The sequence below is a fragment of the Phocoena phocoena genome, chromosome 2, assembly GCF_963924675.1.
Source record: "Phocoena phocoena chromosome 2, mPhoPho1.1, whole genome shotgun sequence".
NCBI classification, from domain to species: domain Eukaryota; kingdom Metazoa; phylum Chordata; class Mammalia; order Artiodactyla; family Phocoenidae; genus Phocoena; species Phocoena phocoena.
Window position 1 is genome coordinate 111,140,690 of NC_089220.1, and position 23,664 is coordinate 111,164,353.

At 45.8% G+C, this 23,664-nt stretch overlaps 1 protein-coding gene across 1 annotated transcript in view; it reads left to right on the top strand.

Annotated features, from left to right (window-relative positions):
- The first annotated feature begins 594 nt into the window (after positions 1–594).
- The window catches only part of CORO2B (coronin 2B), a 69,365-nt gene continuing 46,295 nt past the window's right edge, over positions 595–23,664 (top strand). The window contains exon 1 of the mRNA XM_065871853.1: positions 595–795. Within this exon, the coding sequence (XP_065727925.1) occupies positions 595–795 (201 nt within the window). The remainder of the gene's footprint in view (positions 796–23,664) is intronic.

Below are 23,664 nucleotides of genomic sequence, written 5' to 3' on the forward strand. Positions count from 1 at the left end.
ATGGTGATGATGTACAGGACTAAGAGATTTCTGAGGGTGCGCTTGTGGGTTAGAAGCCCTAGAGAGAATCAGAGGAGTGTATGATAATGGGTGGTCATTTGCCTTGCTGCACGTGAAGGGGCTGTCTTCCTCCCCCGCCCCTCATCATTAGAATTGTTCTCTCCCTTTGTGAACACCCAGCCTCCTCTGTCTGCACGTCCCATACTAAATTAAGCACAGTTTCTGACACGCAAGAGGCAGCCCAGACATGTTATTGGATGGATGGTCTGCTCTATCACGTGGCACGTCCCTTGAGAGTGAAAGGATCCTCCATCCTTTCTGGAAGGTGGTGTGGACGTGTATACTGAAAGCAGGAAGTGTGTGGATGCCCTCATGCCAGTCTTTGCTCTTGTGGGACTTTATTGAAAGAGTAAGTCCTCCAGCACAGGGCCAGGCACCCGATTCTTGGAGGTTCCTTCCCCTCTCCCTGCATCCTGAGGGCAGGTACTGGGCTTTCCTCACCTCCTGCATCCCTGAGACCTCCCGCACGTGCCCAGCTCAGCCCTTCGGGAAGCAGTCCCCGGCCTGACCCTTGTCTCTTCTGGCCCCTCACAGATGTCCTGGCGTCCGCAATACCGCAGCTCCAAGTTCCGGAACGTCTACGGGAAGGTGGCCAACCGGGAGCACTGCTTCGACGGGATCCCCATCACCAAGAATGTGCATGATAACCATTTTTGCGCCGTCAACGCCCGCTTCCTGGCCATTGTCACTGAGAGCGCGGGAGGTGGCTCCTTCCTCGTCATCCCCCTGGAACAGGTAGGCACCCGTACCTCTGTAGGCTTGATTGCAGTCCCAGGGTGGAGAGAAGCCCTGCTTGGTCACTGTTGGGCCTGTTGCCCCTGTTCCTCTCTGACCCCCACCTTTTACTTTCTCATCGTGTGTCCAGTGGCTGTGCCTTCCCCAAGGCTTTCCCCAAGGGTCACCAGAGCAAGTGTAGGTGGGGGACCTGAGGAATATCCAAGGAGAGAACAAGTACATTGAGGAGACCTGAGATCTGTTCCCAGAACTTCCCCAACTTGGACAAGTCACTTGCTTTGGGGTACATGGGGTTCCCATTAACCCCAAGGGATTGGATCGTCTGATCTCCAAGGCCAGACCCAGCTCTACAATTCTGCGTCCTGGGTGTCCCTTTGGTTTGGAGCTGGAGGGGATAAAGACCCAGCATAGTCACATTGGGTGTCTGCAAAAATGACACACTCATTAAAAATAACATTTCAGACTCTTCATTGAGGGACTAGAAATAATTTACCTTCTCTCTCATCCCCCACCTCCTCTCTAAAAGCTTCTTCCCTTCTGTGGCTGCCTTCGAGAATATAGCAAATTAAATGTGCAGAGCCTAGATCATGAAATTTTGAAGCTTTGCCATTCAGGCAGAGTCCCCGGAGGCCCGTGGGAGGTCACGTGCCTCAAGGAAAGTGCTTGCTGTCAGTCCCGCTTGTTTATGGCTGAGCTCTCCCTCCCCAGCCTGACTCATCACTCCCACCCTCCACCAAACTCGGGGAGAGGAGGAGGTACATGCCCAAGGAAGCCTCGAAACCCTCCGTCAGCTGGTGGTGGAGGATGGATTTTTCCAGTCTCACCTGCCCACAGTGGGGGAGCACAGTTTTGGGAAAGCCTTAGGCCAGACCCTCCCTTCCACTAAAGGGGGCAGCTGCGGTGACAGGGACTCAGAGCCTGATGCATAGAGAGGTCGGAGGAGCTGTGGACTTGGGAGCAGGAAGTCTAGGTTCTATTTGGGCTCTGCCACTCACCGGGAGCGTGACCTTGGGCGCGTCACTTAACCCCTCTGCACCTTATTTTCTGTAATGGTAAAGTGGGCATCTTAAATCCCCTTCCACCTACATAGCGATGTTGTCATCAAGGAGGGTAATGGACAGAAAGCTCTCCGAGAACCAAACTACATGGTAAAGATGTTTTGGTGCTTTCTTGGAGTGTCATCAGCTCTGCTTGTCAACTTTACAGATGCCCACAACAGCTCTATCTCATTGGGAAGGATTCTGAAATGTAGCTTGCCTCCCCTCCTGAACCAGATGGGCTCAGATATCTGTCCACTTGGGAACCAGCTTAGCTCCAGCTGCAGCAGGCAGGCCTACAGGTCCCCAGCAATGCATGGGCTGGTTCTTACTGGGGCTCAAGCCCATTGCCGGCACCCTGCCATACTCCACTACATGGATTACAAAGGTCAACAGTCAATGCCTCATACCATAACAAAAATTAATTCCAGATGGATTGAAGATCTAAATATTAAGAAATAAAAAGAAAAGCTGCAAGTGTATTAGAGGGAAATGGAGAGTATTTTTAAAATCATGCAACAAGAAAAGCCTTCCTAAGCCAGATGAGAATGCATAAAACCATAAAGGAAATGATTAATAGATTAGAATAAATTTAGAATAAAAGTTTTAAAGGCAGTTTTTGTACTCTAGTGAGACATGTAAGCAAAATTGAAAGGCAAGCCACGTAATTGAGGCAAGCCAATATTTGCAATATATGACAGACAAAAGATGCTTGTCCAGAATATATAAAGAGTTAAGAAAAATCAATAAGAAAAAGGACCCAATAGAAAATGGGCAAGGGATATGAATAAGCAATTCATAGAAGACAAAATGTAACTTTTAGCCTACTAAGTAGAAAAAGATTTAAAAGAATCATAATCTTTGGTTTTGCCAAAGATGTCAGAGGGCAGGCACTCACATACACTCTCAGGACATTTGGTATATTTACATCTTACTCTTGGTGAGGTGTAAATGAAGGTAACTTGTCAATATCTATTAACATTTAAAGATGCGTGTCCATTGACCCAGCAATTCCACTTCTAGGAATCTGTTCTACAGAAATACTCTCAAGTATATATTTTTGAAAGTCTGCAGCATTTTTGTACTCAACTCTTTTACAAACATCATTTTTTATTGTTTCCTACCTACAGAAATAAAATTGCTCTCTCAAATTGCTTAAAGTTTCTAAATTCCTCTCAGTTTCTGTAATGGTACCAAAGAGTTTCATACCATCCATAGCACTGCTCTAGAATATGATCAGCTTTTTGTTTGTTTGTTTTTTGTTTTTGCGGTACGCGGGCCTCTCACTGTTGTGGCCTCTCCCGTTGCGGAGCACAGGCTCTGGACGCACAGGCTCAGTGGTCATGGCTCACGGGCCCAGCCGCTCCGCGGCATGTGGGATCTTCCCGGAGCGAGGCACGAACCTGTGTCCCCTGCATCGGCAGGCGGACTCTCAACCACTGCGCCACCAGGGAAGCCCTGATTAGCTTTTGTAACCACTTCATAGACAGCAGAAAAAAAAGGACTCTTTATAGAGCGTAAGTCTTGCTCTCTATGCGAACATATGTATCTGTACACATATATATATATATTCAACGTGCACATAGCCTTTCAACTTTATTTGTTCACATCCTGTGGTACATTTTGTTTAATTTGATTAGTAATGGACTAATAGTGCTGGCTCACCCTTCCAGTTGGTTTCTGTTGTTTTCTCTCATTCCAGGAAGTTTTCACTTTACGTAGGTACTCGATGATTTGTGCGGCGCTTTTATAGTAGTGAAAATTGGAAGCAACCCATTTCAATAAGGAAATGAGTGAACAAATTAGGGGCCATCCACAGAAAGGGGTGCTATGCAGCCAGCAAAGGTGATGGTGCAGAGTAGTTGTTCTCAAGTGTTCAGCCTCAGAATCACTTTATGCTCTTAAACATTTTTGAGAACCCCAAAGAGCTTTTGCTTATATGGCTATATCTATTAATATTTAGCATATTCAAAGTAAAAATGAAGGAATTTCAGGGAATTCCCTGGCAGTCCAGTGGTTAGGATTCTGCACTTTCACTTCAGAGGGCCCGTATTCAATCCCTGGTTGGGGAAATAAGATCCCACAAGCCGCAAAAAAAAAAAAAAAAAAGGAATTTCAAAAATATGCATTTGTTAATTCACCTAATAATAAACCCATTTTACGTACTCCCAAAAAACATATTTTTATGAAAAAATAATTATATTTTCCAAAAAAAATTAATGAGAAGAATGACATTTGCAAATCTCTTTAAATTAGTCTGGCTTAATAAAAGATGGCTGGATTTGCATATCTGCTTCTACATTCAGCCTGTTGCAATATCACACAGCCTCTGGAAAACTCCACTGTACAGTCCTGAGAGAATGAGTGAAAAGGCAAATAATGTCTTGTATTATTATGAAAATAGTTTTAACCCAGCGGACTCCCTGAAAAAGCCTTGGGGATCTCCAAGGGTTCCCAGACAATACTTTTAGAACCACTGATGCAAGGGAATATTTAATGAGAGAAAATTTATCACCCACTGTTAACTGAGGGGAAAAAAAGGTAAAATCTGATTAATCCCGTTGAAAAATATCTATCTAGCCATCCACCTATTTGGAAAAGACACCTAATGTTGGTTTGTTGTTTTTTTTTTTTTGGCTGCGTTGGGTCTTGGTTGCTGCGCACAGGCTTTCTCTAGTTGTGGCGAGCGGGGGCTACTCTTTGTTGCGGTGTGCGAGCTTCTCATTGCAGTTGCTTGTTGCAGAGCATGGGCTCTAGGTGCGTGGGCTTCAGTAGTTGCAGCACACGGGCTCAGTAGTTGTGGCACACGGGACCAGTTGCTCCGCACCATATGGGATCTTTCCAGACCAGGTATCGAACCTGTGACCCCTGCATTGGCAGGCGGATTCTTTTTTTTTTTTTATGCTTATTTTATTTATTTTAAAAAACATCTTTATTGGAGTATAATTGCTTTACAATGGTGTGTTAATTTCTGCTTTATAACAAAGTGAATCAGTTATACATATACATATGTCCGCATATCTCTTCCCTCTTGCATCTCCCTTCCTATCCCACCACTCTAGGTGGTCACAAAGCACAGAGCTGATCTCCCTGTGCTATGCGGCTGCTTCCCACTAGCTATCTATTTTACTTTTGATAGTGTATATAAGTCCATGCCACTCTCTCACTTTGTCCCAGCTTACCTTTCCCCCTCCCCGTATCCTTAACTCCATTCTCTAGTAGGTCTGTGTCTTTATTCTCGTCTTGCCCCTAGGTTCTTCGTGACCTTTTTTTTTTTTTTTAAGATTCCATATATATGTGTTAGCATATGGTATTTGTTTTCTTCTTTTTGACTTACTTCACTCTGTAGGACAGACTCTAGATCCATCCACCTCACTACAAATAACTCAATTTCGTTTCCTTTTATGACTAACATTCCATTGTATATATGTGCCACATCTTCTTTATCCATTCATCTGTTGATGAACACTTAGATTGCTTCCATGTCCTGGCTATTGTAAATAGAGCTGCAATGAACATTTTGGTACATGACTCTCTTTGAATTATGTTTTTCTCAGGGTATATGCCCAGTAGTGGGATTGCTGGGTCATATGGTAGTTCTATTTGTAGTTTTTTAAGGAACCTCCATGCTGTTCTCCATAGTGGCTGTATCAGTTTACTTTCCCACCAACAGTGCAGGAAGGTTGCCTTTTCTCCACACCCTCTCCAGCATTTATTGTTTCTAGATTTTTTGATGATGGCCATTCTGACTGGTGTGAGATGATATCTCATTGTAGTTTTGATTTGCATTTCTCTAATGATTAATGATGTTGAGCATTCTTTCATGTGTTTGTTGGTAGTCTGTATATCTTCTTTGGAGAAATGTCTATTTAGGTCTTCTGCCCATTTTTGGATTGGGTTGTTTGTTTTTTTGATATTGAGCTGCATGAGCTGCTTGTAAATTTTGGAGATTAATCCTTTGTCAGTTGCTTCATTTGCAAATATTTTCTCCCATTCTGAGGGTTGTCTTTTCGTCTTGTTTATGGTTTCCCTTGCTCTGCAAAAGCTTTTAAGTTTCATTAGGTCCCATTTGTTTATTTTTGTTTTTATTTCCATTTCCCTAGGAGGTGGGTCAAAAAGGATCTTTCTGTGATTTATGTCATAGAGTGTTCTGCCTATGTTTTCCTCTAACAGTTTGATAGTGTCTGGCCTTACATTTAGATCTTTAATCCGTTTTGAGTTTATTTTTGTGTATGGTGTTAGGGAGTGTTCTAATTTCATTCTTTTGCATGTAGCTGTCCAGTTTCCCAAACACCACTTATTGAAGAGGCTGTCTTTTCTCCACTGTATATTCTTGCCTCATTTATCAAAGGTAAGGTGACCATATGTGTGTGGATTTACCTCTGGGCTTTCTATCCTGTTCCATTGATCTATATTTCTGTGTTTGTGCCAGTACCATACTGTCTTGATTACTGTAGCTTTGTAGTATAGTCTGAAGTCAGGGAACCTGATTCCTCCAGCTCCATTTTTCTTTCTCAAGATTGCTTTGGCTATTCGGGGTCTTTTGTGTTTCCATACAAATTGTGAAATTTTTTGTTCTAGTTCTATGAAAAATGCCAGTGGTAGTTTCATAGGGATGGCATTGAATCTGTAGATTGCTTTGGGTAGTATAGTCATTTTCACAATGTTGATTCTTCCAATCCAAGAACATGGTATATCTCTGCATCTGTTTGTATCATCTTTAATTTCTTTCATCAGTGTCTTATAATTTTCTGCATACAGGTCTTTTGTCTCCTTAGGTAGGTTTATTCCTAGATATTTTATTATTTTTGTTGCAGTGGTAAATGGGAGTGTTTTCTTAATTTCACTTTCAGATTTTTCATTATTAGTGTATAGGAATGCAAGAGATTTCTGTGCATTAATTTTGTATCCTGCTACTTTACCAAATTCATTGATTAGCTCTAGTAGTTTTCTGGTAGCATCTTTAGGATTCTCTATGTATAGTATCATGTCATCTGCAAACAGTGACAGCTTTACTTCTTCTTTTCCGATTTGGATTCCTTTTATTTCCTTTTCTTCTCTGATTGCTGTGGCTAAAACTTCCAAAACTATGTTGAATAATAGTGGTGAGAGTGGGCAACCTTGTCTTGTTCCTGATCTTAGTGGAAATGCTTTCAGTTTTTCACCATTGAGGACGATGTTGGCTGTGGGTTTGTCATATATGGCCTTTATTATGTTGAGGTAAGTTCCCTCTATGCCTACTTTCTGCAGGGTTTTTATCATAAATGGGTTTGAATTTTGTCGAAAGCTTTCTCTGCATCTATTGAGATGATCATATGGTTTTTATCCTTCAATTTGTTAATATGATGTATCACATTGATTGATTTGCGTATATTGAAGAATCCAGAATTGCATTCCTGGGATAAACCCCACTTGATCATGGTGTATGATCCTTTTAATGTGCTGTTGGATTCTGTTTTCTAGTATTTTGTTGAGAATTTTTGCATCTATGTTCATCAGTGATATTGGCCTGTAGTTGTCTTTCTTAGTGACATCTTTGTCTAGTTTTGGTATCAGGGTGATGGTGGCCTCATAGAATGAGTTTGGCAGTGTTCCTCCCTCTGCTGTATTTTGGAAGAGTTTGAGAAGGATAGGTGTTAGGTCTTCTCTAAATGTTTGATACAATTCGGCAGGAGGATTCTTTTTTTTTTGGCGATATGCGGGCCTCTCACTGCTGTGGCCTCTCCCGTTGCGGAGCACAGGTTCCAGACGCGCAGGCTCAGCGGCCATGGCTCACTGGCCCAGCCGCTCCGCGGCATGTGGGATCTTCCCGGACCAGGACACGAACCCGTGTCCCCTGCATCGGCAGGTGGACTCTCAACCACTGTGCCACCAGGGGAGTCCCACATTTAATGTTAAAAGTGGTTCTCTCTGAGTATTGGGATCATGAGCGCTCTTTCATTTTCTTCTTTTTCCTTAACTATATTATCTAAATTTTTTTAAGATAAACACTTAATGTTTTATACTTTAGAAAAAAAAAAGAAATAAAAGCAAATTGTTGACATGAAGAGGGAACCTGTGAGGTTTCAGAGAACAAATAACCCAGAGTAGGGGCTCAGTTCTGCACTCATTTGATGTATATGACAAATGTTTTCTTCCAGAGGAACACGTGCTTCTGAGCTGGCTGGAGAAAATGCTAGCAAGATACAAGTACGCAGAGTGAGGGTGAAGGGCTGGAGGGTAGGCGCAAGGCAGCTCCTGGATCTAAACAGTTCCTTTAGTCTGAGGCAGGACCCTGATGTCTGAGACTCTGCAGAACAGGGTCCCACCCCCAGAAAGGGGCTGCTTAGGAATCAGGCCGACTTTTACCTTCCCCTGCTGCCTCGGCCAAGGCTGTCAGTGTCCTGCCCTCTGTGGTCAGGGCTGAGCACACTGTTGTGGGCTGGCTGGTCTTGGGGATAGAGGCGGGGCAGCAACAAACAGCAATAACAATAAATGCCAAGTTCAGGACCCTCATTGTCTGTCAGCAGGAGAGATGAGCTGTTCCACATTGGTCGGTTTTCTAGGAAGAAGGTTATATTATTTTAGCTCCAGTTTTTTTTTCCCTCCATTTAGATAGAAATCTCTCTAAAAACAGTTTCCTGTATTATTCAACACAAACACAGGAAAGATTTTGGCCATATCTTGGTGAGTCCTAATCATTGCTTAGAGCGTCACTCATGAGCTGTGAACTCATGGTGGCACACTTTTGTCCCTGCACTGCTTGGATCCAGACTCTTTTCCTGGGCAACCAGAAGGCCACAGAGCACTGTCTGCTTTTGTAGTTCTTTTCTGAATTTTTGGCCGTCTACTGTCAAATGTCCTTCCCATTCCTTTCCTGCTTCTCTGAGAGGTTTGGGGCAGATGAGAATAGCAAGCCTGGCACCCCCAAATCCCTGCCCTGAGGCTGAGCCCGAGGCTGACTTTTCCAAGAACTTTTCTTCCTTTGTTCAGTTTCCCTTAAATCCAGCTTGCCTGAGACTTAAATATTTGTGATTAAAAACTCTTCCCCAGGGTAGGAAGCATGCCCACCACAGCTACAAGCAATGATGATGCCTTGCCTTTGTACAGCGCTCCAGTCCAAGAAACTCCGTCTTCATCAATCCTCTTGGGGCGTGTGGTAGAGCCATCCCCATTTTACAGCTGGGGAAACAGGCTGCAGAGCCGCCAGAAACCAGTTCACTTATTTCTGAACCCTCGACTCTTTCCACTGCCTGTGACGCTGGGGGATGGATAAGTTCTGGCCGGGCCGGCAGATCTCGAAGGAGTGGATTTGTCTTTCCCGGGGCTCTTGCTCAGGCCGGTTTTTTCCCTGGTTAACATTCAGCCGCCAGCTCTCTCCTCTCTGGAGTGGAATGTTAAGCTGCAGATGGGGGAGCAATCAGCACCCTGATTGCCTGGCACAGCTGGAGGGGCCTTATGAATATTCCAGAGACCAGGCACGGTGCCCAGAGGCCTGATTAATGACTTGGGCCTCCCCAGGTACACGGCCCCTTTCCTGCTGCACTCCGTCAGGGCCGCCTGCCTACCACGTCTACAGCCAGACCACAAGAAGGCCGAAGCTGGAAGGCGAGCTTGGCATGCCTGAGCTTTAGCCAGCTACCTACTACCTCCCTGGCACCTAGGAGAAAGGAAAGAAACCTGGCGTGGACATCAGGGGTCTGGGTTTTCCCCGTAACCCAGCAGTCCTCAGCCCTGGTTGTCCACTAGAATCACCTTGGGAGCTTTTGAGGGTCTAACATACCAGCTCTTTTTGAATCTTACCTCAAGTCCCATGATGAAAGTACAGTTATCTTTCCCATTTTATAGATGAAAAAATAGAGCCTTGGAGAAGTCAAGTGATTCCTTGGAGACTGTACAGCACACAAGTGGCAGAATTTAAGGCCAGGGCTCCCCCAGCCACATGCCAGCCCACTTTACAGAGGGTTAGGGAGAGGCGTGTCTCCAGATGTGCCTTGTATTATTATTACTGTCATTTGAATGTCTCCACATGTCCAAGGATTTCCTTGAACATTAATTCAGCCAGTACTTTATGAGCTCCTGTGATGTGCTGATGCCTCACGTGTCCATCTTTTCTGGAAGCCATGAGGGCAGATATTTCCTAGACGGTGGGGAAGCTTCCTCTCTGAAGGACAGAAGCAACAATTTTAGTCAGCAAGGAGAGGTGAGGGAAGGCGTCCTGGAACAGGGGACCATACAAGAGAGCATTACTCCTTCAGTCATGGGGCGTGCACTGGGCACCCAGTCCCGTGCCAGGCACTGGGGACCCAAGTAGCATCAGACCTTGTCTCTGAAATGTGCAGGGGGCATCCCATTGGTGGGTCAGGCAGCTGGGAGTTCCCTATAGGGTCCTGCTCATGTCTTGTTCAAGGAACCAACTCCATGGTGCGTGGAGGGAGCTATGGAACAGGTCCATCTTAACTGCTTCCTGCCAGCAGTTCAAAATGATGGGCGTTATTGCATTCTCCAGAAACCAGAGTCCCTGGTTAATTTACGTTCAGATTTAACTTCATATAATGCAAATAACCCAATTCTGGGATTGGGATGCTGGACTTGGTCTCCAGAGAGGGGTCACTCCTACTCCCTGTGTAAGCCTTATGGCTTCCACTTTCCCCCTTCATGTGTGCTTAGTCTCAACAACCTGGTGGTGGAACATTTACCCCTGGGTCTTGGGGATGGGATGCTGTATTGTCCTCTCCCAACCCAATCAATGTGGCCTCCTCTTGCTTCTTCCCCTGTCTGTGGTATTCAAGGGTAGAGGCCTAAGCAGGGCTGAGCAGTTGCTCCTGGTCTCCCCAGCCCTGCAGGGGTGGGTGGTGGAGCTGGGCTGCAGCAGAAATGGTAGCAAAATTCCACAAGGCATCTCAGTGAGGAGAGCAGAGCCCTGGAGCAGGAGAGCAGCACAGGACGGTGCTAAGAGATCAGGCTCTAAGAGCAAACAGACCTTGCTGGAATCTCTGCCTTGCCACTTAGTTACTGTGTGACCTTAGGTGAGTCACTTAACCTTCCCGTGTCCTAGTTTTCCTATGTGCAAAATGAATGGGGTTGGACCATGATCTCTAGAGTTCAATTTAGCTCTCACAATTCTGTTCCCTTCTGACATCATCTTATGCAAATAGGTCCTCATTCGTGTGCTGGTAGGCACTGTGAAGAGTATAAGAATGGCTCCATGTCATCCCTCAAGGCCCAACTCAGATGAGGCCAGCTCCGTGAAGCTTTCCCCATCCCAATACCCATCGGAGGCATTTTGTGTCTATCGCTTAGAGTGCTGTCTACATGCTTACTTCTTTTCTAGATGGTTAGTCCATCTATCTGTCCATCTACCCACCCACTCATCCATCCAGCTATCCATCCACTCACCTATCCATCCATCCACTCACCTATCCATCCATCCACTCACCTATCCATCCATCCACTCACCTATCCATCCATCTACCCACCCACCCATCCATCCATCCACCGACCCACTCGCTCACCCATCCATCTTATAAATGTTTATTGAGTACCTGCTCTTTCAATCGCAGTTCTAGAATTGGGGATGCCACAGTAAGTAAGACCAGTCCAGTTAGCTGGCAGTCCAGTTAGCTGCCTTGATTAGACTGAGAGCCCCTGAGAGTAGGGACATGTCTGATTTGTACAGGGCCTGCACACAGTAGGTGCTCAGCAACTGGGCACTGGGCTGACGTGAGGCCAGGTCCCAGAGGCACTGTGCCACATCTACCCAGCTGGAGTTTTCTCTTTGCTGGTCCTGGGAGCCCCTCCCCTCCAGGCTCCAGGGACAATGTGGTGTCCTACAGGGGCTTCCCGGACTGAAGGGGGGCTGCATCCTCCCCTTAAAGCCCTTAGAACAGTATTGCCCTACCTGGCTGCTCTGGAACAAACCCAGATGTTGGCAGACCTGTTCGCTCCATGACTCACAGTACGTTTGAGGCCTAATATTAAAAGGAGGAGGGGAAAAGTGCCCAGCTCAGTGCTGAAGACTGTAATCAAACCAGACTTCTTTGCTCACCCAGAGCCTTGGCTTCCACTCTAGATTTCTGTAACACTCCCTCCCCATCACTCCCCACAGTCAGCACTGGGCCTCTCGATCCTCTCTCCCATAAAAAAGTCCCAGATCGTCATCCCTGCTCCCCTCTGCAGAGAGGTCTCCCCTCTCCCGCAGAATTCAGAGAGCCTTTTCCAATTCCATCTTTCAGATCTTCCCTCAATCGTTCTTTGTTCTTCAAGCTGCCTTCTGCTTGGTGCAATTTGCATCTCAAAGCCTGTGACAGCGTGCGTGTGTGCGTGTGTGCATGTGTGTGTATATATATATATATACAGTAAGTGACTTTGGGAAAGGGGGAGAAGGCACTGGAAAGAGAGAGAAGTCTCAACTGCATTGCGTTCGTCTGAGGCGTGAGATTGACACCCTGGCTTGATGTTCTTCCCTTTTTTGGAAGAACAATTTCTTATTTTTGAGAAAATGAAGGCAAGCGTTTCCGCAGAAGGGGAAGTGTCGCTCCCTGGTTTTATTCCTCGGTTATGGGATGAGGTGCTGTCTCTGGATTGGAGGTACATGGGCCAGGGATACAGCCTGGCTGGTGGGTATCCTGGGGAGTCAGAGTCCATCCCTCTGCCTCAGGGCCTGGGCCTCTGCTAGCTTCTTGCTTCTCTTTCCTAGCAGAGCCAGTGAAGCTGGAAGTAATAGGGCCTGGTCCCCTAGGACTGTGAACTCCCGCCACGCGCCCTCACTCTGACCGCAGGTACCGTCCTGGATTCCAAACCAGCTTGACAGTTAGCTTGCTCTGCTCCCCGTTTTCCCTCTGACGGAGACCCCGGTACCTTTAGAAATCAAAGCTCCATCCCTTAGCTGGAACCCCCTGGGCATGTAACCTCTCTGTGCCTCACTTTCTCTGTTTGTGAAATAATAATGGTACTTGTTTCCCAGGTAGCTGTGATGATTAAATAAAGTGCTGTATCAAGCACTTAGCACATAACCTGGCATGGAGTGTGTGCTCGGTAACTAGTAACTATCGTGATGCCGAGGGCTTCGCCCATCCCCTCCCCTTCCTCAGTCCACTCAGGCCCAGAAATAGCCCTTGGGCACCTGCGCCCACAGTCAGCAAGCGGGGAGGCTTGTCTTTGGCCTTCCTACCAGACACCCCACCCTGAGCATTCCTAGCAGTGAACCGCCACCCTGCTCTAGGAAGGTGCCTAGAGCCCTCCAGAGGGGCACACGGATGTAATGTACCAGGCTGAGTGCCCGGAGGAAGGAAATTAGGGGAGGGGACTCGCCCGCTTTGGGGCCCAATCATGTACCTGTAAGTCAGCCTGCCTGCTTGTCGGGAGTCCTCTTCTCCGCCAGGGTTAAAAGAGATAAGGGATGCATATCGTGTCTGGTATACAGCCAGTACTCAATAAACCTGCGCTGTACTGCTTCTATTATTACAACTACTATAATAAGCTCCAGGTTGGTGGTGGGGAAGGGAACTGGGAACAGGGGCTCTCTGGAATCCAGCTGGCTCGGATGCGAGGCACAGGCCTGTTGGGTGGGCATGGGTGTGAGATTCTGTGCCCTGAGCCTGAGGCCACACGATCCTCACAGCCCACGCCCACCTCTCCAGTGCTCCAATTCCAGTCTTACATGGTCACTATTCCAAGCACCTTGTTGGACCCAGGAGAAATCCTGGCCCCAAGGAGAAGGGTCTTATGCAACTCTCTATAGCATGCGTGAACGCCCTCAGTGCCCTTACCCAGGAATCCTTGCACTCAGCTGCTCCTGAGTACAGAATCAGACCTACTAAAGTGTTGGTGATGACAGTGGCTTCCTTTACCAGGGGATTTTTCACTTGGTTAAGGTTAGATGAGTTTTAAGGAGACCAAACACTTGAGACCCAAAGGAATGTGTTGCTAACACCTCTGTGGAATTTCACAGACAGCAGGGGGAGCTGTCCACACAGGGCAGCCATCCCCTTGCCCTGTCCTGTCAGGCCTGAGGCTGTAGTTTCAGAAGCTCCCTCCTCCTTGGCCCATGGACTCCCACACTTCAGGTAGCAGAAGTGGTATAGGGCTCAGGAGGGGCACAGGAAGTGGAACTAAGGTGGGCTAGCTTGAAGCAGAGCATCTCCCTGGGGGCCAGTGGGGCCCTGAGGCCTTGGCCAAGACCCCTGCTATTTGGTCATCTTTTGGCAGCTTCCAGAACAATGAGTATGTGTTAGCCTCAGAAACTCCAGTTCTGGTTTAGGCCTTAGACAGTTTCCTTTTCGGGACGGCCTTCCTCCAGTCCCTCCCCAACCTCCATCCCCATCCCAAGGCTCTTAAAGGGCCAGGCCACCTTGACTGGGAGGTAGGATGGGGTGAGATAGGTCACAGCACTCAGCCTCTTAAGACAAGAGACCGCTGTGTGGCATCAGCTAGCATGACGCTAGCCTGTCCTCCCCACTTTCCATTCTATTCAGCCAAGACCTTGATTTTAGTTACTAAGCAACTTATGCCTAAGTTTCCAAGTGGGTCATCCCTCAAGTGAACACCAGAGGGGGAAGGTATGGGTGGCAGTGCTTGGAACTCTGCATTTTATAGATGGAGACACTGAGGCCGAAAGAGGTCAATGGACTTGGTCACGGGCGCGTAGCTAGTTACAGCCCCATGTGTCAGATGATCAGTTCGGGCAGCAGACCCTCAGGATCCCACTCCTCCACCACCACCGCCACCAAGAGAAGCACCCAGGCAGCAGCAGCAACACCTTAGGGACTTTTTGTGAGAGGCTCCCATCTACCCAGACAGGGAAGCCATATGCCCAATGAGGAGGCACGAAGGCTCTGGCCTTGGTCTATCTGGATTCAAGTCCCAGCTCTACCATTTACTAGCCATGTACTTTGGGCAAGTGACCTAACTCTTCTGTGCCTCTGTTTTCTCATCTGCAGAATGGGAGAAATACCAGTCTCTTTTAACCCTCCTTCCCAAGGGCGTTCTGAGGATTCAGTGAGGTGTTACATAAAGCCTGGAAGGATGCCTGGCACAGAGCAAGCCTCTCTCTGTGTGTGGGCTTCCTCACTTGGGACACCAGCCAGCCCTGCCCCCATCCCCAGGCTTACTCCTTTATCTCAACTTCTGAGGGCAGTAGGCGTAGTTTAGAAAAGCCTATGGACCCATTCACATAGCAAGGTTTTTAAGTACATAAAATAAAATATACAGGATTACAAAGGAAACTGATGACATTGAAATTTAGTTATCAAAATATATACCAGAATTGTGATATAGTAGTCAGTGTGCTTTTATATTAATGCATTAAATAACATGATCAAGTAGACAGCATAATCAGTACTGTAACTTCAAAGCAGTGATGAGTGTAAACAGTATTTGAGATAGCAGTAACAGGGTAAGGAGATCCGAAAATATCTATGACGTCTATTGATGAAAAAGTTACAGGTTCAGCTAATGCTTCTGTGGTCTGTTACCTCATTTATAAACAAAGGACATACTGAATTTCATTTAGAAGCTAGTGAAAATATAGATGTGATTTTCCTCCTAGCCAAGCTCATAGACCTCTTAAAGGGTCTGTGGACCCAGGTTGAAGACCGCTGAAATAAAATTGCAGGCAGATTGTAATTGTCTGAAATCAAGACAAGCAGAAGTGCTCTGGTGGAAGCTTGGTGGGGAGGGGGCAATGCAACCTGCCTGAGCACCCCTGTGAGGTACCCCACATCCTACACTTTGCTGGCAGTGGGGAAGCCTGACTTCTCTGCCTGGTTCTTTGTAACCTTGGGCAAGTCCCATTGCCTTTCCGGGCCTCAGTTTCCCCATCTGTGAAATGAGATGTCGAACCCATTGTCATTTGAGGTCTTTCTTGTCCAGCTCTCACGTTCTGGTAGTCTGTTTCTCCTCCCCGGAGACAAAGGCCTCAGAAGCATGTGTCTGCAGGAGCCCTGGACCAGGGAGAGGGAACAGCTGGGGCCAGGCTGGCCAGCTCCCAATTGTTCAAGAGAGGAGGAGGAGGATATGCATGGTTCTCTCCAAAGTGACAGCTGGGTGAGCCTGGCTGGGGGCTTCATCCTCGCCTGCCATCTGTGCCTCCTTCCTGCAGTCGGTGGAGGGGTGGGGGTGGGAGAGGTGGGGGGGGTGGGGGGGCGGCAGTTGGGAATTGTGGATGGGGCCCCAGGCCAAATAGCAACCTGGGTGGGAGGGGGAGGGGCTGCCTGAGAAAGAGCCAGGGAAGAACCCGGTTGCTTGCTCTTGGGTGCTTAACTCTTTCCATCCTCCCTTTCCCCACCGTCTCTTCCAGAGTTCTGGAGAGGGGAAGATACACAGCCGTGGTCCCACTTAGGCTACTTCATGGCTGTGTGACCTTGGACAAGTTACTTAACCTCTCTGAGCTTTACTTTCCTCCTCTGTCCAATAGACATAATTCCTAAGACTCCTCATTGAGATGGGAACAAGGTTTAAATAACACAGGGTAGATCAAGTACCCCAACACAGTCCTGACAGTGGTAGGCACTTCCCTGTGGGCTCAGTGCTACCAGCCATCCCAGAGGGCTTGCACCTGAGACAGTGAAAGCCCCTGCTGATTGGAATGCAACACTGAGGCTGTGGTGAGGCTGGACATAAAGGTCTATAAGTGCTGTCACCTCCCCAGGCATGGGGGACTTGACTTTCTCTCCTTCACATCTTTGCTCTAGCTCTTCCCCACTCTGGGCGACCCTTTCTCACCAATATCCACATATAGAAAATCTTACCTACTTAGAATAACATCTATTTACAAGTATTTCTTTTCAGATAGGTAAAAATCTTCATATAGTTTAAACTTCAAAAGCAAAGGACATACAGTGAAAAGTGTGCCTCTCATACTTAGCTTCCACTTACTCAGTTTGTCTACCAGGAGGCAACCAGTGCTCAGTTTCTCAAATGTCTTTCCTGAAATATGTATGTATATTCATACACACATATTCCTTTTCACACAATGACAGCACAGTACTTACGTTGTTCCCTACGTATCTTGCTTTTTTGTGTGGAATTATATATATTGGAGAGCTTTCCACATCAAATACAGAAAGTTTCCTCATCCATTTTTACAGCTACACAGTGTTCCCTTGTTTGGACGCACCATCGTTTGTTGAGGCACATATTGCCCGCTAATGACTATCTAGATTGTTTCCAAACTTCACTATCACAAACAGTGCTGCAGAGAAGAACTGTGGACATGCCTTGTTTCATATAACTGTAGAATAAATTTCTAGAAATTGAATTGATGGTTCTAGAGGTATGTACTTTCTCCCAGGAAACACACACACACACACACACACACACACACACACACACACACACACACACAGGAGAATTTCTTCCTGACATTGTAGTAGGCAAAGATTGTTCAATAGGACACAAAAAACAATAATTATAAAAACAACTGATAAATTGGACCGTATCAAAATTAAAAAACGTTTGCTTATCAAAAGATACCATGAAGAAAGTGAAAAGGCAAACCACAGACATAGGGGCAACGTTTGCAATGCATATACATGAGGAATTAAAAAATGTTAAAAAAAAGGGGGTGGGCGTAAGACTTAAATGGGCATTGCGTGAAAGTGGACCTCCAAATGGCCAATAAGCCTATGAAAAGCTGCTACTTTCTCAGAGTAGTTTTAATTAGCATACTTTTATCAAGACTGAGGCTGAAACTCTCTTTATTTGTTGAACACCTATTTGCTCTTCATTTTTGTATAAATTGTTTATCTCCATGCAGTGCCCATTGTTGCTCACTAGGAAAATGCAAGTCAAAACCATGAGTTATATTACTATACACACACCAGAATGGCCAAAATTTGGAAGACTGACAATGTTAAGTGTTGATGAGGAGCAACTGGAACTCTCGTACTTTGCTGGTGGGAGTGTAAAATGTTACAGCCACTTTGGAAAACTGTTCCACAGTGTCTAAAAAAGTTAAGCAAATGTCCATCCTATGACCAAGCAATCCCATTCATAGGCTTATACCCAAGAAAAATGAGTACATATATCCACACACAAAAAAAAAGACTTATAGAAGGATGTCCGTAGCAGCTTTTTTCATAATAGCCCTAAACTAGAAACAACCCAAACCTCCCTCAGCCAGATAAACAAATTGTGAAAGATTTATAAAATAGAACAGTACACAGCAGTAAAAAAGAATAACTCCTAATACCCACAGCAGCAATGATGGATCTTTAAAACATGTTGAGCAGAAGAAGCCAGACACAAAACAGTACACACTGTATGATTTCATTTATGCAAAGTTCAGAAATAGGCAAAATTGATCTGTGATGTTGGAAGTCAGAATAGTGGTTGCATTTTGAGTTGGCATGAGGACACTTTTAGGGTGATAGAAATCTTGATTGCAGTAGTACTTAAGTGAGTATGTACTTATGTACAAATTTAAGAAGTTATATAGCTGAGATCTCAGTATTTTATTGGATATAAATATACCATAGTTCAAATTTTCAAGTTGGGGGGAAAAGGTATGTGCTTTTGAAATTTTGATAGACATTTGACAAAATTGTCTTTCACTGAGGTTGTGACAATTTATATTCTCACCAGCAAAGTATACATTTCCCTACCCCCTTGAAAATGGAATATTACCGTACTTTAAAATTTTTTGCCAAGATGGTGAGTGGGAAACTGTCTCAGAGTAGCTTCAGTGAATATCTTATCAAAAACGAGGTTGATATATCTTTATACGTTTAAAATCTATTTGCATTTCCTCTTTGTGTGAATTGTCTATCCATATCCTTTACCCATTTTTTCTGTAGGATGACTGATTCCTTTCTTATTGATTTTAAAAGTTCTTTATATATTAGGGAAATTAGCCCCTTTTTTTAGGATATGAGTTGCAAATATACCTTTCAAATGGCGCTTTTTGCACTGGAGATTTCCTCTTTGAAATTTCAAGAAGTCTAATTTACCAGTCTTTTGTCTTTTCTGGATCTTGGACCATGGTTAAAAAGTCCTTTCCTTCTCTGAGGTTATAAAGTAGTCTTCCTACCAGGCCTTCCGATACTTTGATAATTTCATTTTTGTATTTAAATCTTTGCTTCATTTGAAGTTTATCTTGGTGTAAAGTATGAGGTATAGATTCAACTTAATTTTTTTCCAGGTGGTTATCCAGTTGTCTTAATACCGCTTAATGAAAAATCCATCTTTCCTCTGCTGATTTGAAATGCAGTTTTTACTACACTCTACGTTTCTGCATGTATTTGGGTTTATTTATGGACTGTCCATTCTTTTCTACGGATCTGTCTCTCTATTCATGTACCAGTACCACAGTGCTGTGTCACTAAGGCTTTATAATGTGTTTTAATATCATTAAGGCTAGTCATCATTCATCATGATCTTTTCTCAAATGTTAGCTGACCCTTGTTGCCTGTTTATTTCAGTATTTAATTTTGGAATCTGCTTATATAGATACAAAAAACCCTCTTATTTTTACCAGGACTATGTTCAATTCATAGCATAAATTAAAGAGAGTGAACAGCCTTCTAATGTTGAGTTCATCTATGAACATAGTTTACTTGTTCTAGTCTCTTGTGGCCTTTTGTAGTGTGTTAAAATTTTTCCTAGATCTTATACATAAGGTCTTATACATAGATCTTATATATTTCTTGTTATACATATTTAGCTTTTCTCCTCGCTATAGTAAATTTTTTATCCCACCATGTTCCTAAATTTGCTGATAGTTTACAGTAGTTTTTCAGTGGTTCTCTTGGGTTGTCTAGGGGTGCTATCTTATCACTTGTGAGTAGTGATAATTTTACCTATTTATTTATTATCTTTATACCTCTAGTATCTTTTTCTTTTCTAATTACTTTGGCTAGTACCTCCAGGAAAGTGTTAAATAATAGTGGTGTCTTATTCCTAACTTTGATGGCAAAATGTCACATGTTTATCCATTAGATACTTTGGGTTGGGAAAGATAGCTTTTTTCTGCCAACATTTTATTATGCAACTTTTCAAACATACATCAAAGTTTAAATAGTTCTGCAGTGAACACCACCTAGATTCTACCATTAACAGCTTACTCTACTTGCCAAAACTGGGTGCCCCATTTGTTTGAGGTAGGGAAGGGGCTTCAGACAGAGAATTCCTTGGGGATATTCTGTGCCACTGGCACAAGACCTGGCATATGCCAAGTCATCAGATGGTGCTCAGACGTACTGAAAGTGAAGTAGAAGGGAGCTGAGATTTTAGGACGTGAGTTGGGTGGGGTGATGCTCATGTGAAAGGCAAAGGATGACAGCCTCCCCTATCCCCCAGTGTTCGAACTTACAGGACCTAGGGAGAGGGTGATAGCATTTCCAAGAGACAGTCTCTTTCCTGACAGCTGTTGGGAATTTCCTTTCTTCCTTTCTTTCTCCAACCTCTGCTCCTGCCCAGCTAACCCCTCCTGTCTGAGCCGCAGACAAAGAAAGGGAAATGGCCTGAGAAGGTGCCTCCCTTCTCCCTGAGTGAGCTCTTCCTGGACAGCTGGAGTGGTCAGTAAGGCGGGGGCTGGCGGGGGTGGGGTGGGGGGAAGCTGAGTATTGGGGGATGGGTAAGGAAGGGGCCAAAGGAGCTTTGTGTCTCTCTTAGCTCCATGGTGGACAGGAGGCCTCTGCATTGTCATTTTTAATGTATACTATTGCAGTCACCTCCTTGAGATAAATATATATATTATAGTAGTACACATAAATATATATATTATAGTAGTACACAGCTTTATGTTCAGAAGACTCGGCTCCAAATCTTGGCCCTGCCGGAAACTAGCTGTGTGACCTTGGGCGAGTTACAACTCTCAGCTTCTCCTCAGGGTCATGAGAGGCCCCACAGTCACAATGAAGTGCCCGTCTGCACAGCGAGCAGGCACTGCAGTCCCTCTCTCCAGCCTCGCCCCTCCTGGATCTCCCCTCACTCTCTCGGGGCCACCCTGACTCTGAAAGTTCCCAAGCCTTCCTCTCCCTTTCCGGATTAAGTTCACACCTACCTGGCTGCACCGAACGTCCCACCCCTCCTTCGGGATTCACCCTATCCTCCATACCAGCCCTGAGGCATCCCGGTCTTTCCCACCTCCTTGCCCTTCCCCCTCCCCTTCACGTGGAGGAACCCTGCCTATCCTTTCCGCACAGCTCCGGGGTACCGCCTTGGGGAAAGCTCTCAGAGCTGCCTTGCTTCTCCCTCTGATCTACCAGCTGGTTCTGCTCGCACCCGTCCCTGCCACTCGGAGGGTCTCCGTCTGTTTTCACACCTGTTCCTGCTACTACCTGCTGGGCTCCTTGAGGCCGGGGACAATTCCCACTCAACCTTCTATTCCCAACAGCCAGGGTTCCACCAGGATACTAGACTGAGATCTTTTTGGGCGAGGAAACCTCTTGAGGCTCAGAGTGGTGACAAGTCTTAGCCAAAGCCCCAAGTCTGCCTGACTACAGATCTTTGAAATTAAACCCATGGACAAGGGATGTGATGGGTCAGGCTCTGTGGACAAGACAGAGGCTTCCGGCAGATCCCAGCCCAGCTGCCCACAGCCATACCCCTACGTGGAGAATTAGCCAGGTTGGGTGTCTGGAAGCAGTATCCGGTGAACCAGCTTTGCACTGGGCTTCTCTGCTCACCCATGAACTCCTTCTCAGCCTCAGTTTGCCTCATCTGTGAGACGGGAGAGTACACTGAAGCCTGGGGTAATGTGGCACTGACTCACGCTGCAAGAACGTGGAAAGAGTTAGTTCTATATTTGTGGGGAGGCAGTTGCTAAGAAGAGAGAGACTCCAGATCGGTTAGGTCTGTCTCTATAAAAAGAATTAGAATATGTGGCCATGAAGTCATAGGCTTTGGAGCTAGAATCCTGACTCAGCTACTTCCCAGCTGAGCTATAGACCCTAAAACCTTGGTCTTATTTATAAACTGGAAGTAATAAATCCTACCTGAGGGAGGGTGGGAGGGAGACGCAAGAGGGAGGGGATATGGGGATGTACGTATATGTATAGCTGATTCACTTTGTTATACAGCAGAAACTAACACAACAATGTAAAGCAATTATACTCCAATAAGGATGGTGAAATAAATAAATAAATCCTACCTGGCAGGGTTGTTATGAGAACGATAATCGCTCACACCTATTGAGCGCGTGCAGTGGGCCAGGGACTGTTCCTTGTCTTACTGAATGCTCACAGCAATCCTGTGAAACAAAGGCTGCCCCATTTTACAGATGAGGAAACGGAGGCACAGGAAAGTGACGTGACATATCTAAAGTCACTCAGCTGCAAAATGATAGAACCAGAAGAAGACAAGATGAGGTAGGCCAAGAGGTTAGCAGGTTAGCAGTACCTGGCACATAGGAAGACTCAGTCAGCGAGATGGCCTGGGTCGTCTGCCCCCCAACCCCCGAATGCCCAGACTTGGCAATCTGCAGGCATGGCTGAGGGTGGGAGGAGAGAGCAACAAGGGGAGCCACAGGAGATGAGAGAACCTTCTGGATCATGCAGACAGTGAAGACAGGGTGCACAGACAAGGTCCCTGTTCTCAGGAGCTGTGTGGGCCAGTCACAGGCAATACGAGGACACAAACTATAAACAAGAAAACATTCCAGTCTGTAAGATTATTTCAGATAGGGATAAGTGCTGTGAAAACAACAACTCAGTAATGCAGGAGAGACTTAGGAGGAATATATAAGATAAGATGGTTAAGAAAGATCTCTCTGAAAACTTGGATGGGAAGGATCCAGTCACGTAAAGACCACGGGGAGGGCTTCCCTGGTGGCGCAGTGGTTGAGAGTCCGCCTGCCGATGCAGGGGACACGGGTTCGTGCCCCGGTCCGGGAAGATCCTACATGCCGCGGAGCGGCTGGACCCGCAATGGGAGAGGCCACAACAGTGAGAGGCCCACGTACCGCAAAAAAAAAAAAAAGACCACAGGGAAAGGTGTCTTAGCCAGAGGGAACAGCATGTGCTAAGGCCCAAGATAGAAAAGAAGGCTAATGTAGGGGGAGCATCGTGCATGAGCAGGAGAGCAGTGGGAGATGCAGCTGGAGAGATAGGCAGGGCTAGATTACCCAGAACTCTAGAGATCTTATGAAGGAGTTAGGATTTTCACCTAAGTGCGGAGGGAAGCCTTTGGAGGATTTCAAGCTCAAGGTTGCCTCTTACTTGAGCTGGCAAAGAAATACACATAATAATAGATCCCTTAGGAAGCCTGAGACAGGACTCTGACTTTGAGAAGCGAGACACCTTGTTTACACTTGGACAATAGCTTATTTGCGTCTGAGTGTTTGAAATCTATACAGGTACCTTTGCCAACCTGCAGATGGGTGGACTCCCTAATGGGAATCTTGACAGGGCCTCTCTCTGGCCAGGGCAAAGTGGGTATAGGTGTGAGGAGTGTGGTAGATTATTCTGGCCTAGTGGGTGGAACATATTCTCTGAAAGCAATTGCAGTGCTTTGCATAAACACAGGAGTGGGCCCGGGCCAGGAGAGCTAACAAGAGGAACCCATTCCCATGACTGCCCCTGACTTCTGGTGTATCACTGGGTGGCCCCACTTGGAGAGCTATGAGCAAAGCTATCTCTGAGCTAACTACGATTCTGTACCCCTGGGCCAGGAATAAATCCGAACTTACTGGAAAGATCATCCCAAGGGTGGTTCTTTGGGTTCAACAAAGAAATCCCTAACAGTTTCCTGCTAATAAAAAGATTATTTATAGATAACCAACTAGATATGGAACTGGATAGGGACCAAGAGACAAAGTAAAAATATTCAGAATGATTCATTTTTGTAGATGGATCAACAGTGAAAAGGAACACTAAATGTAAAGAAGGATTAATACAAACAGCTCTTATTAAGA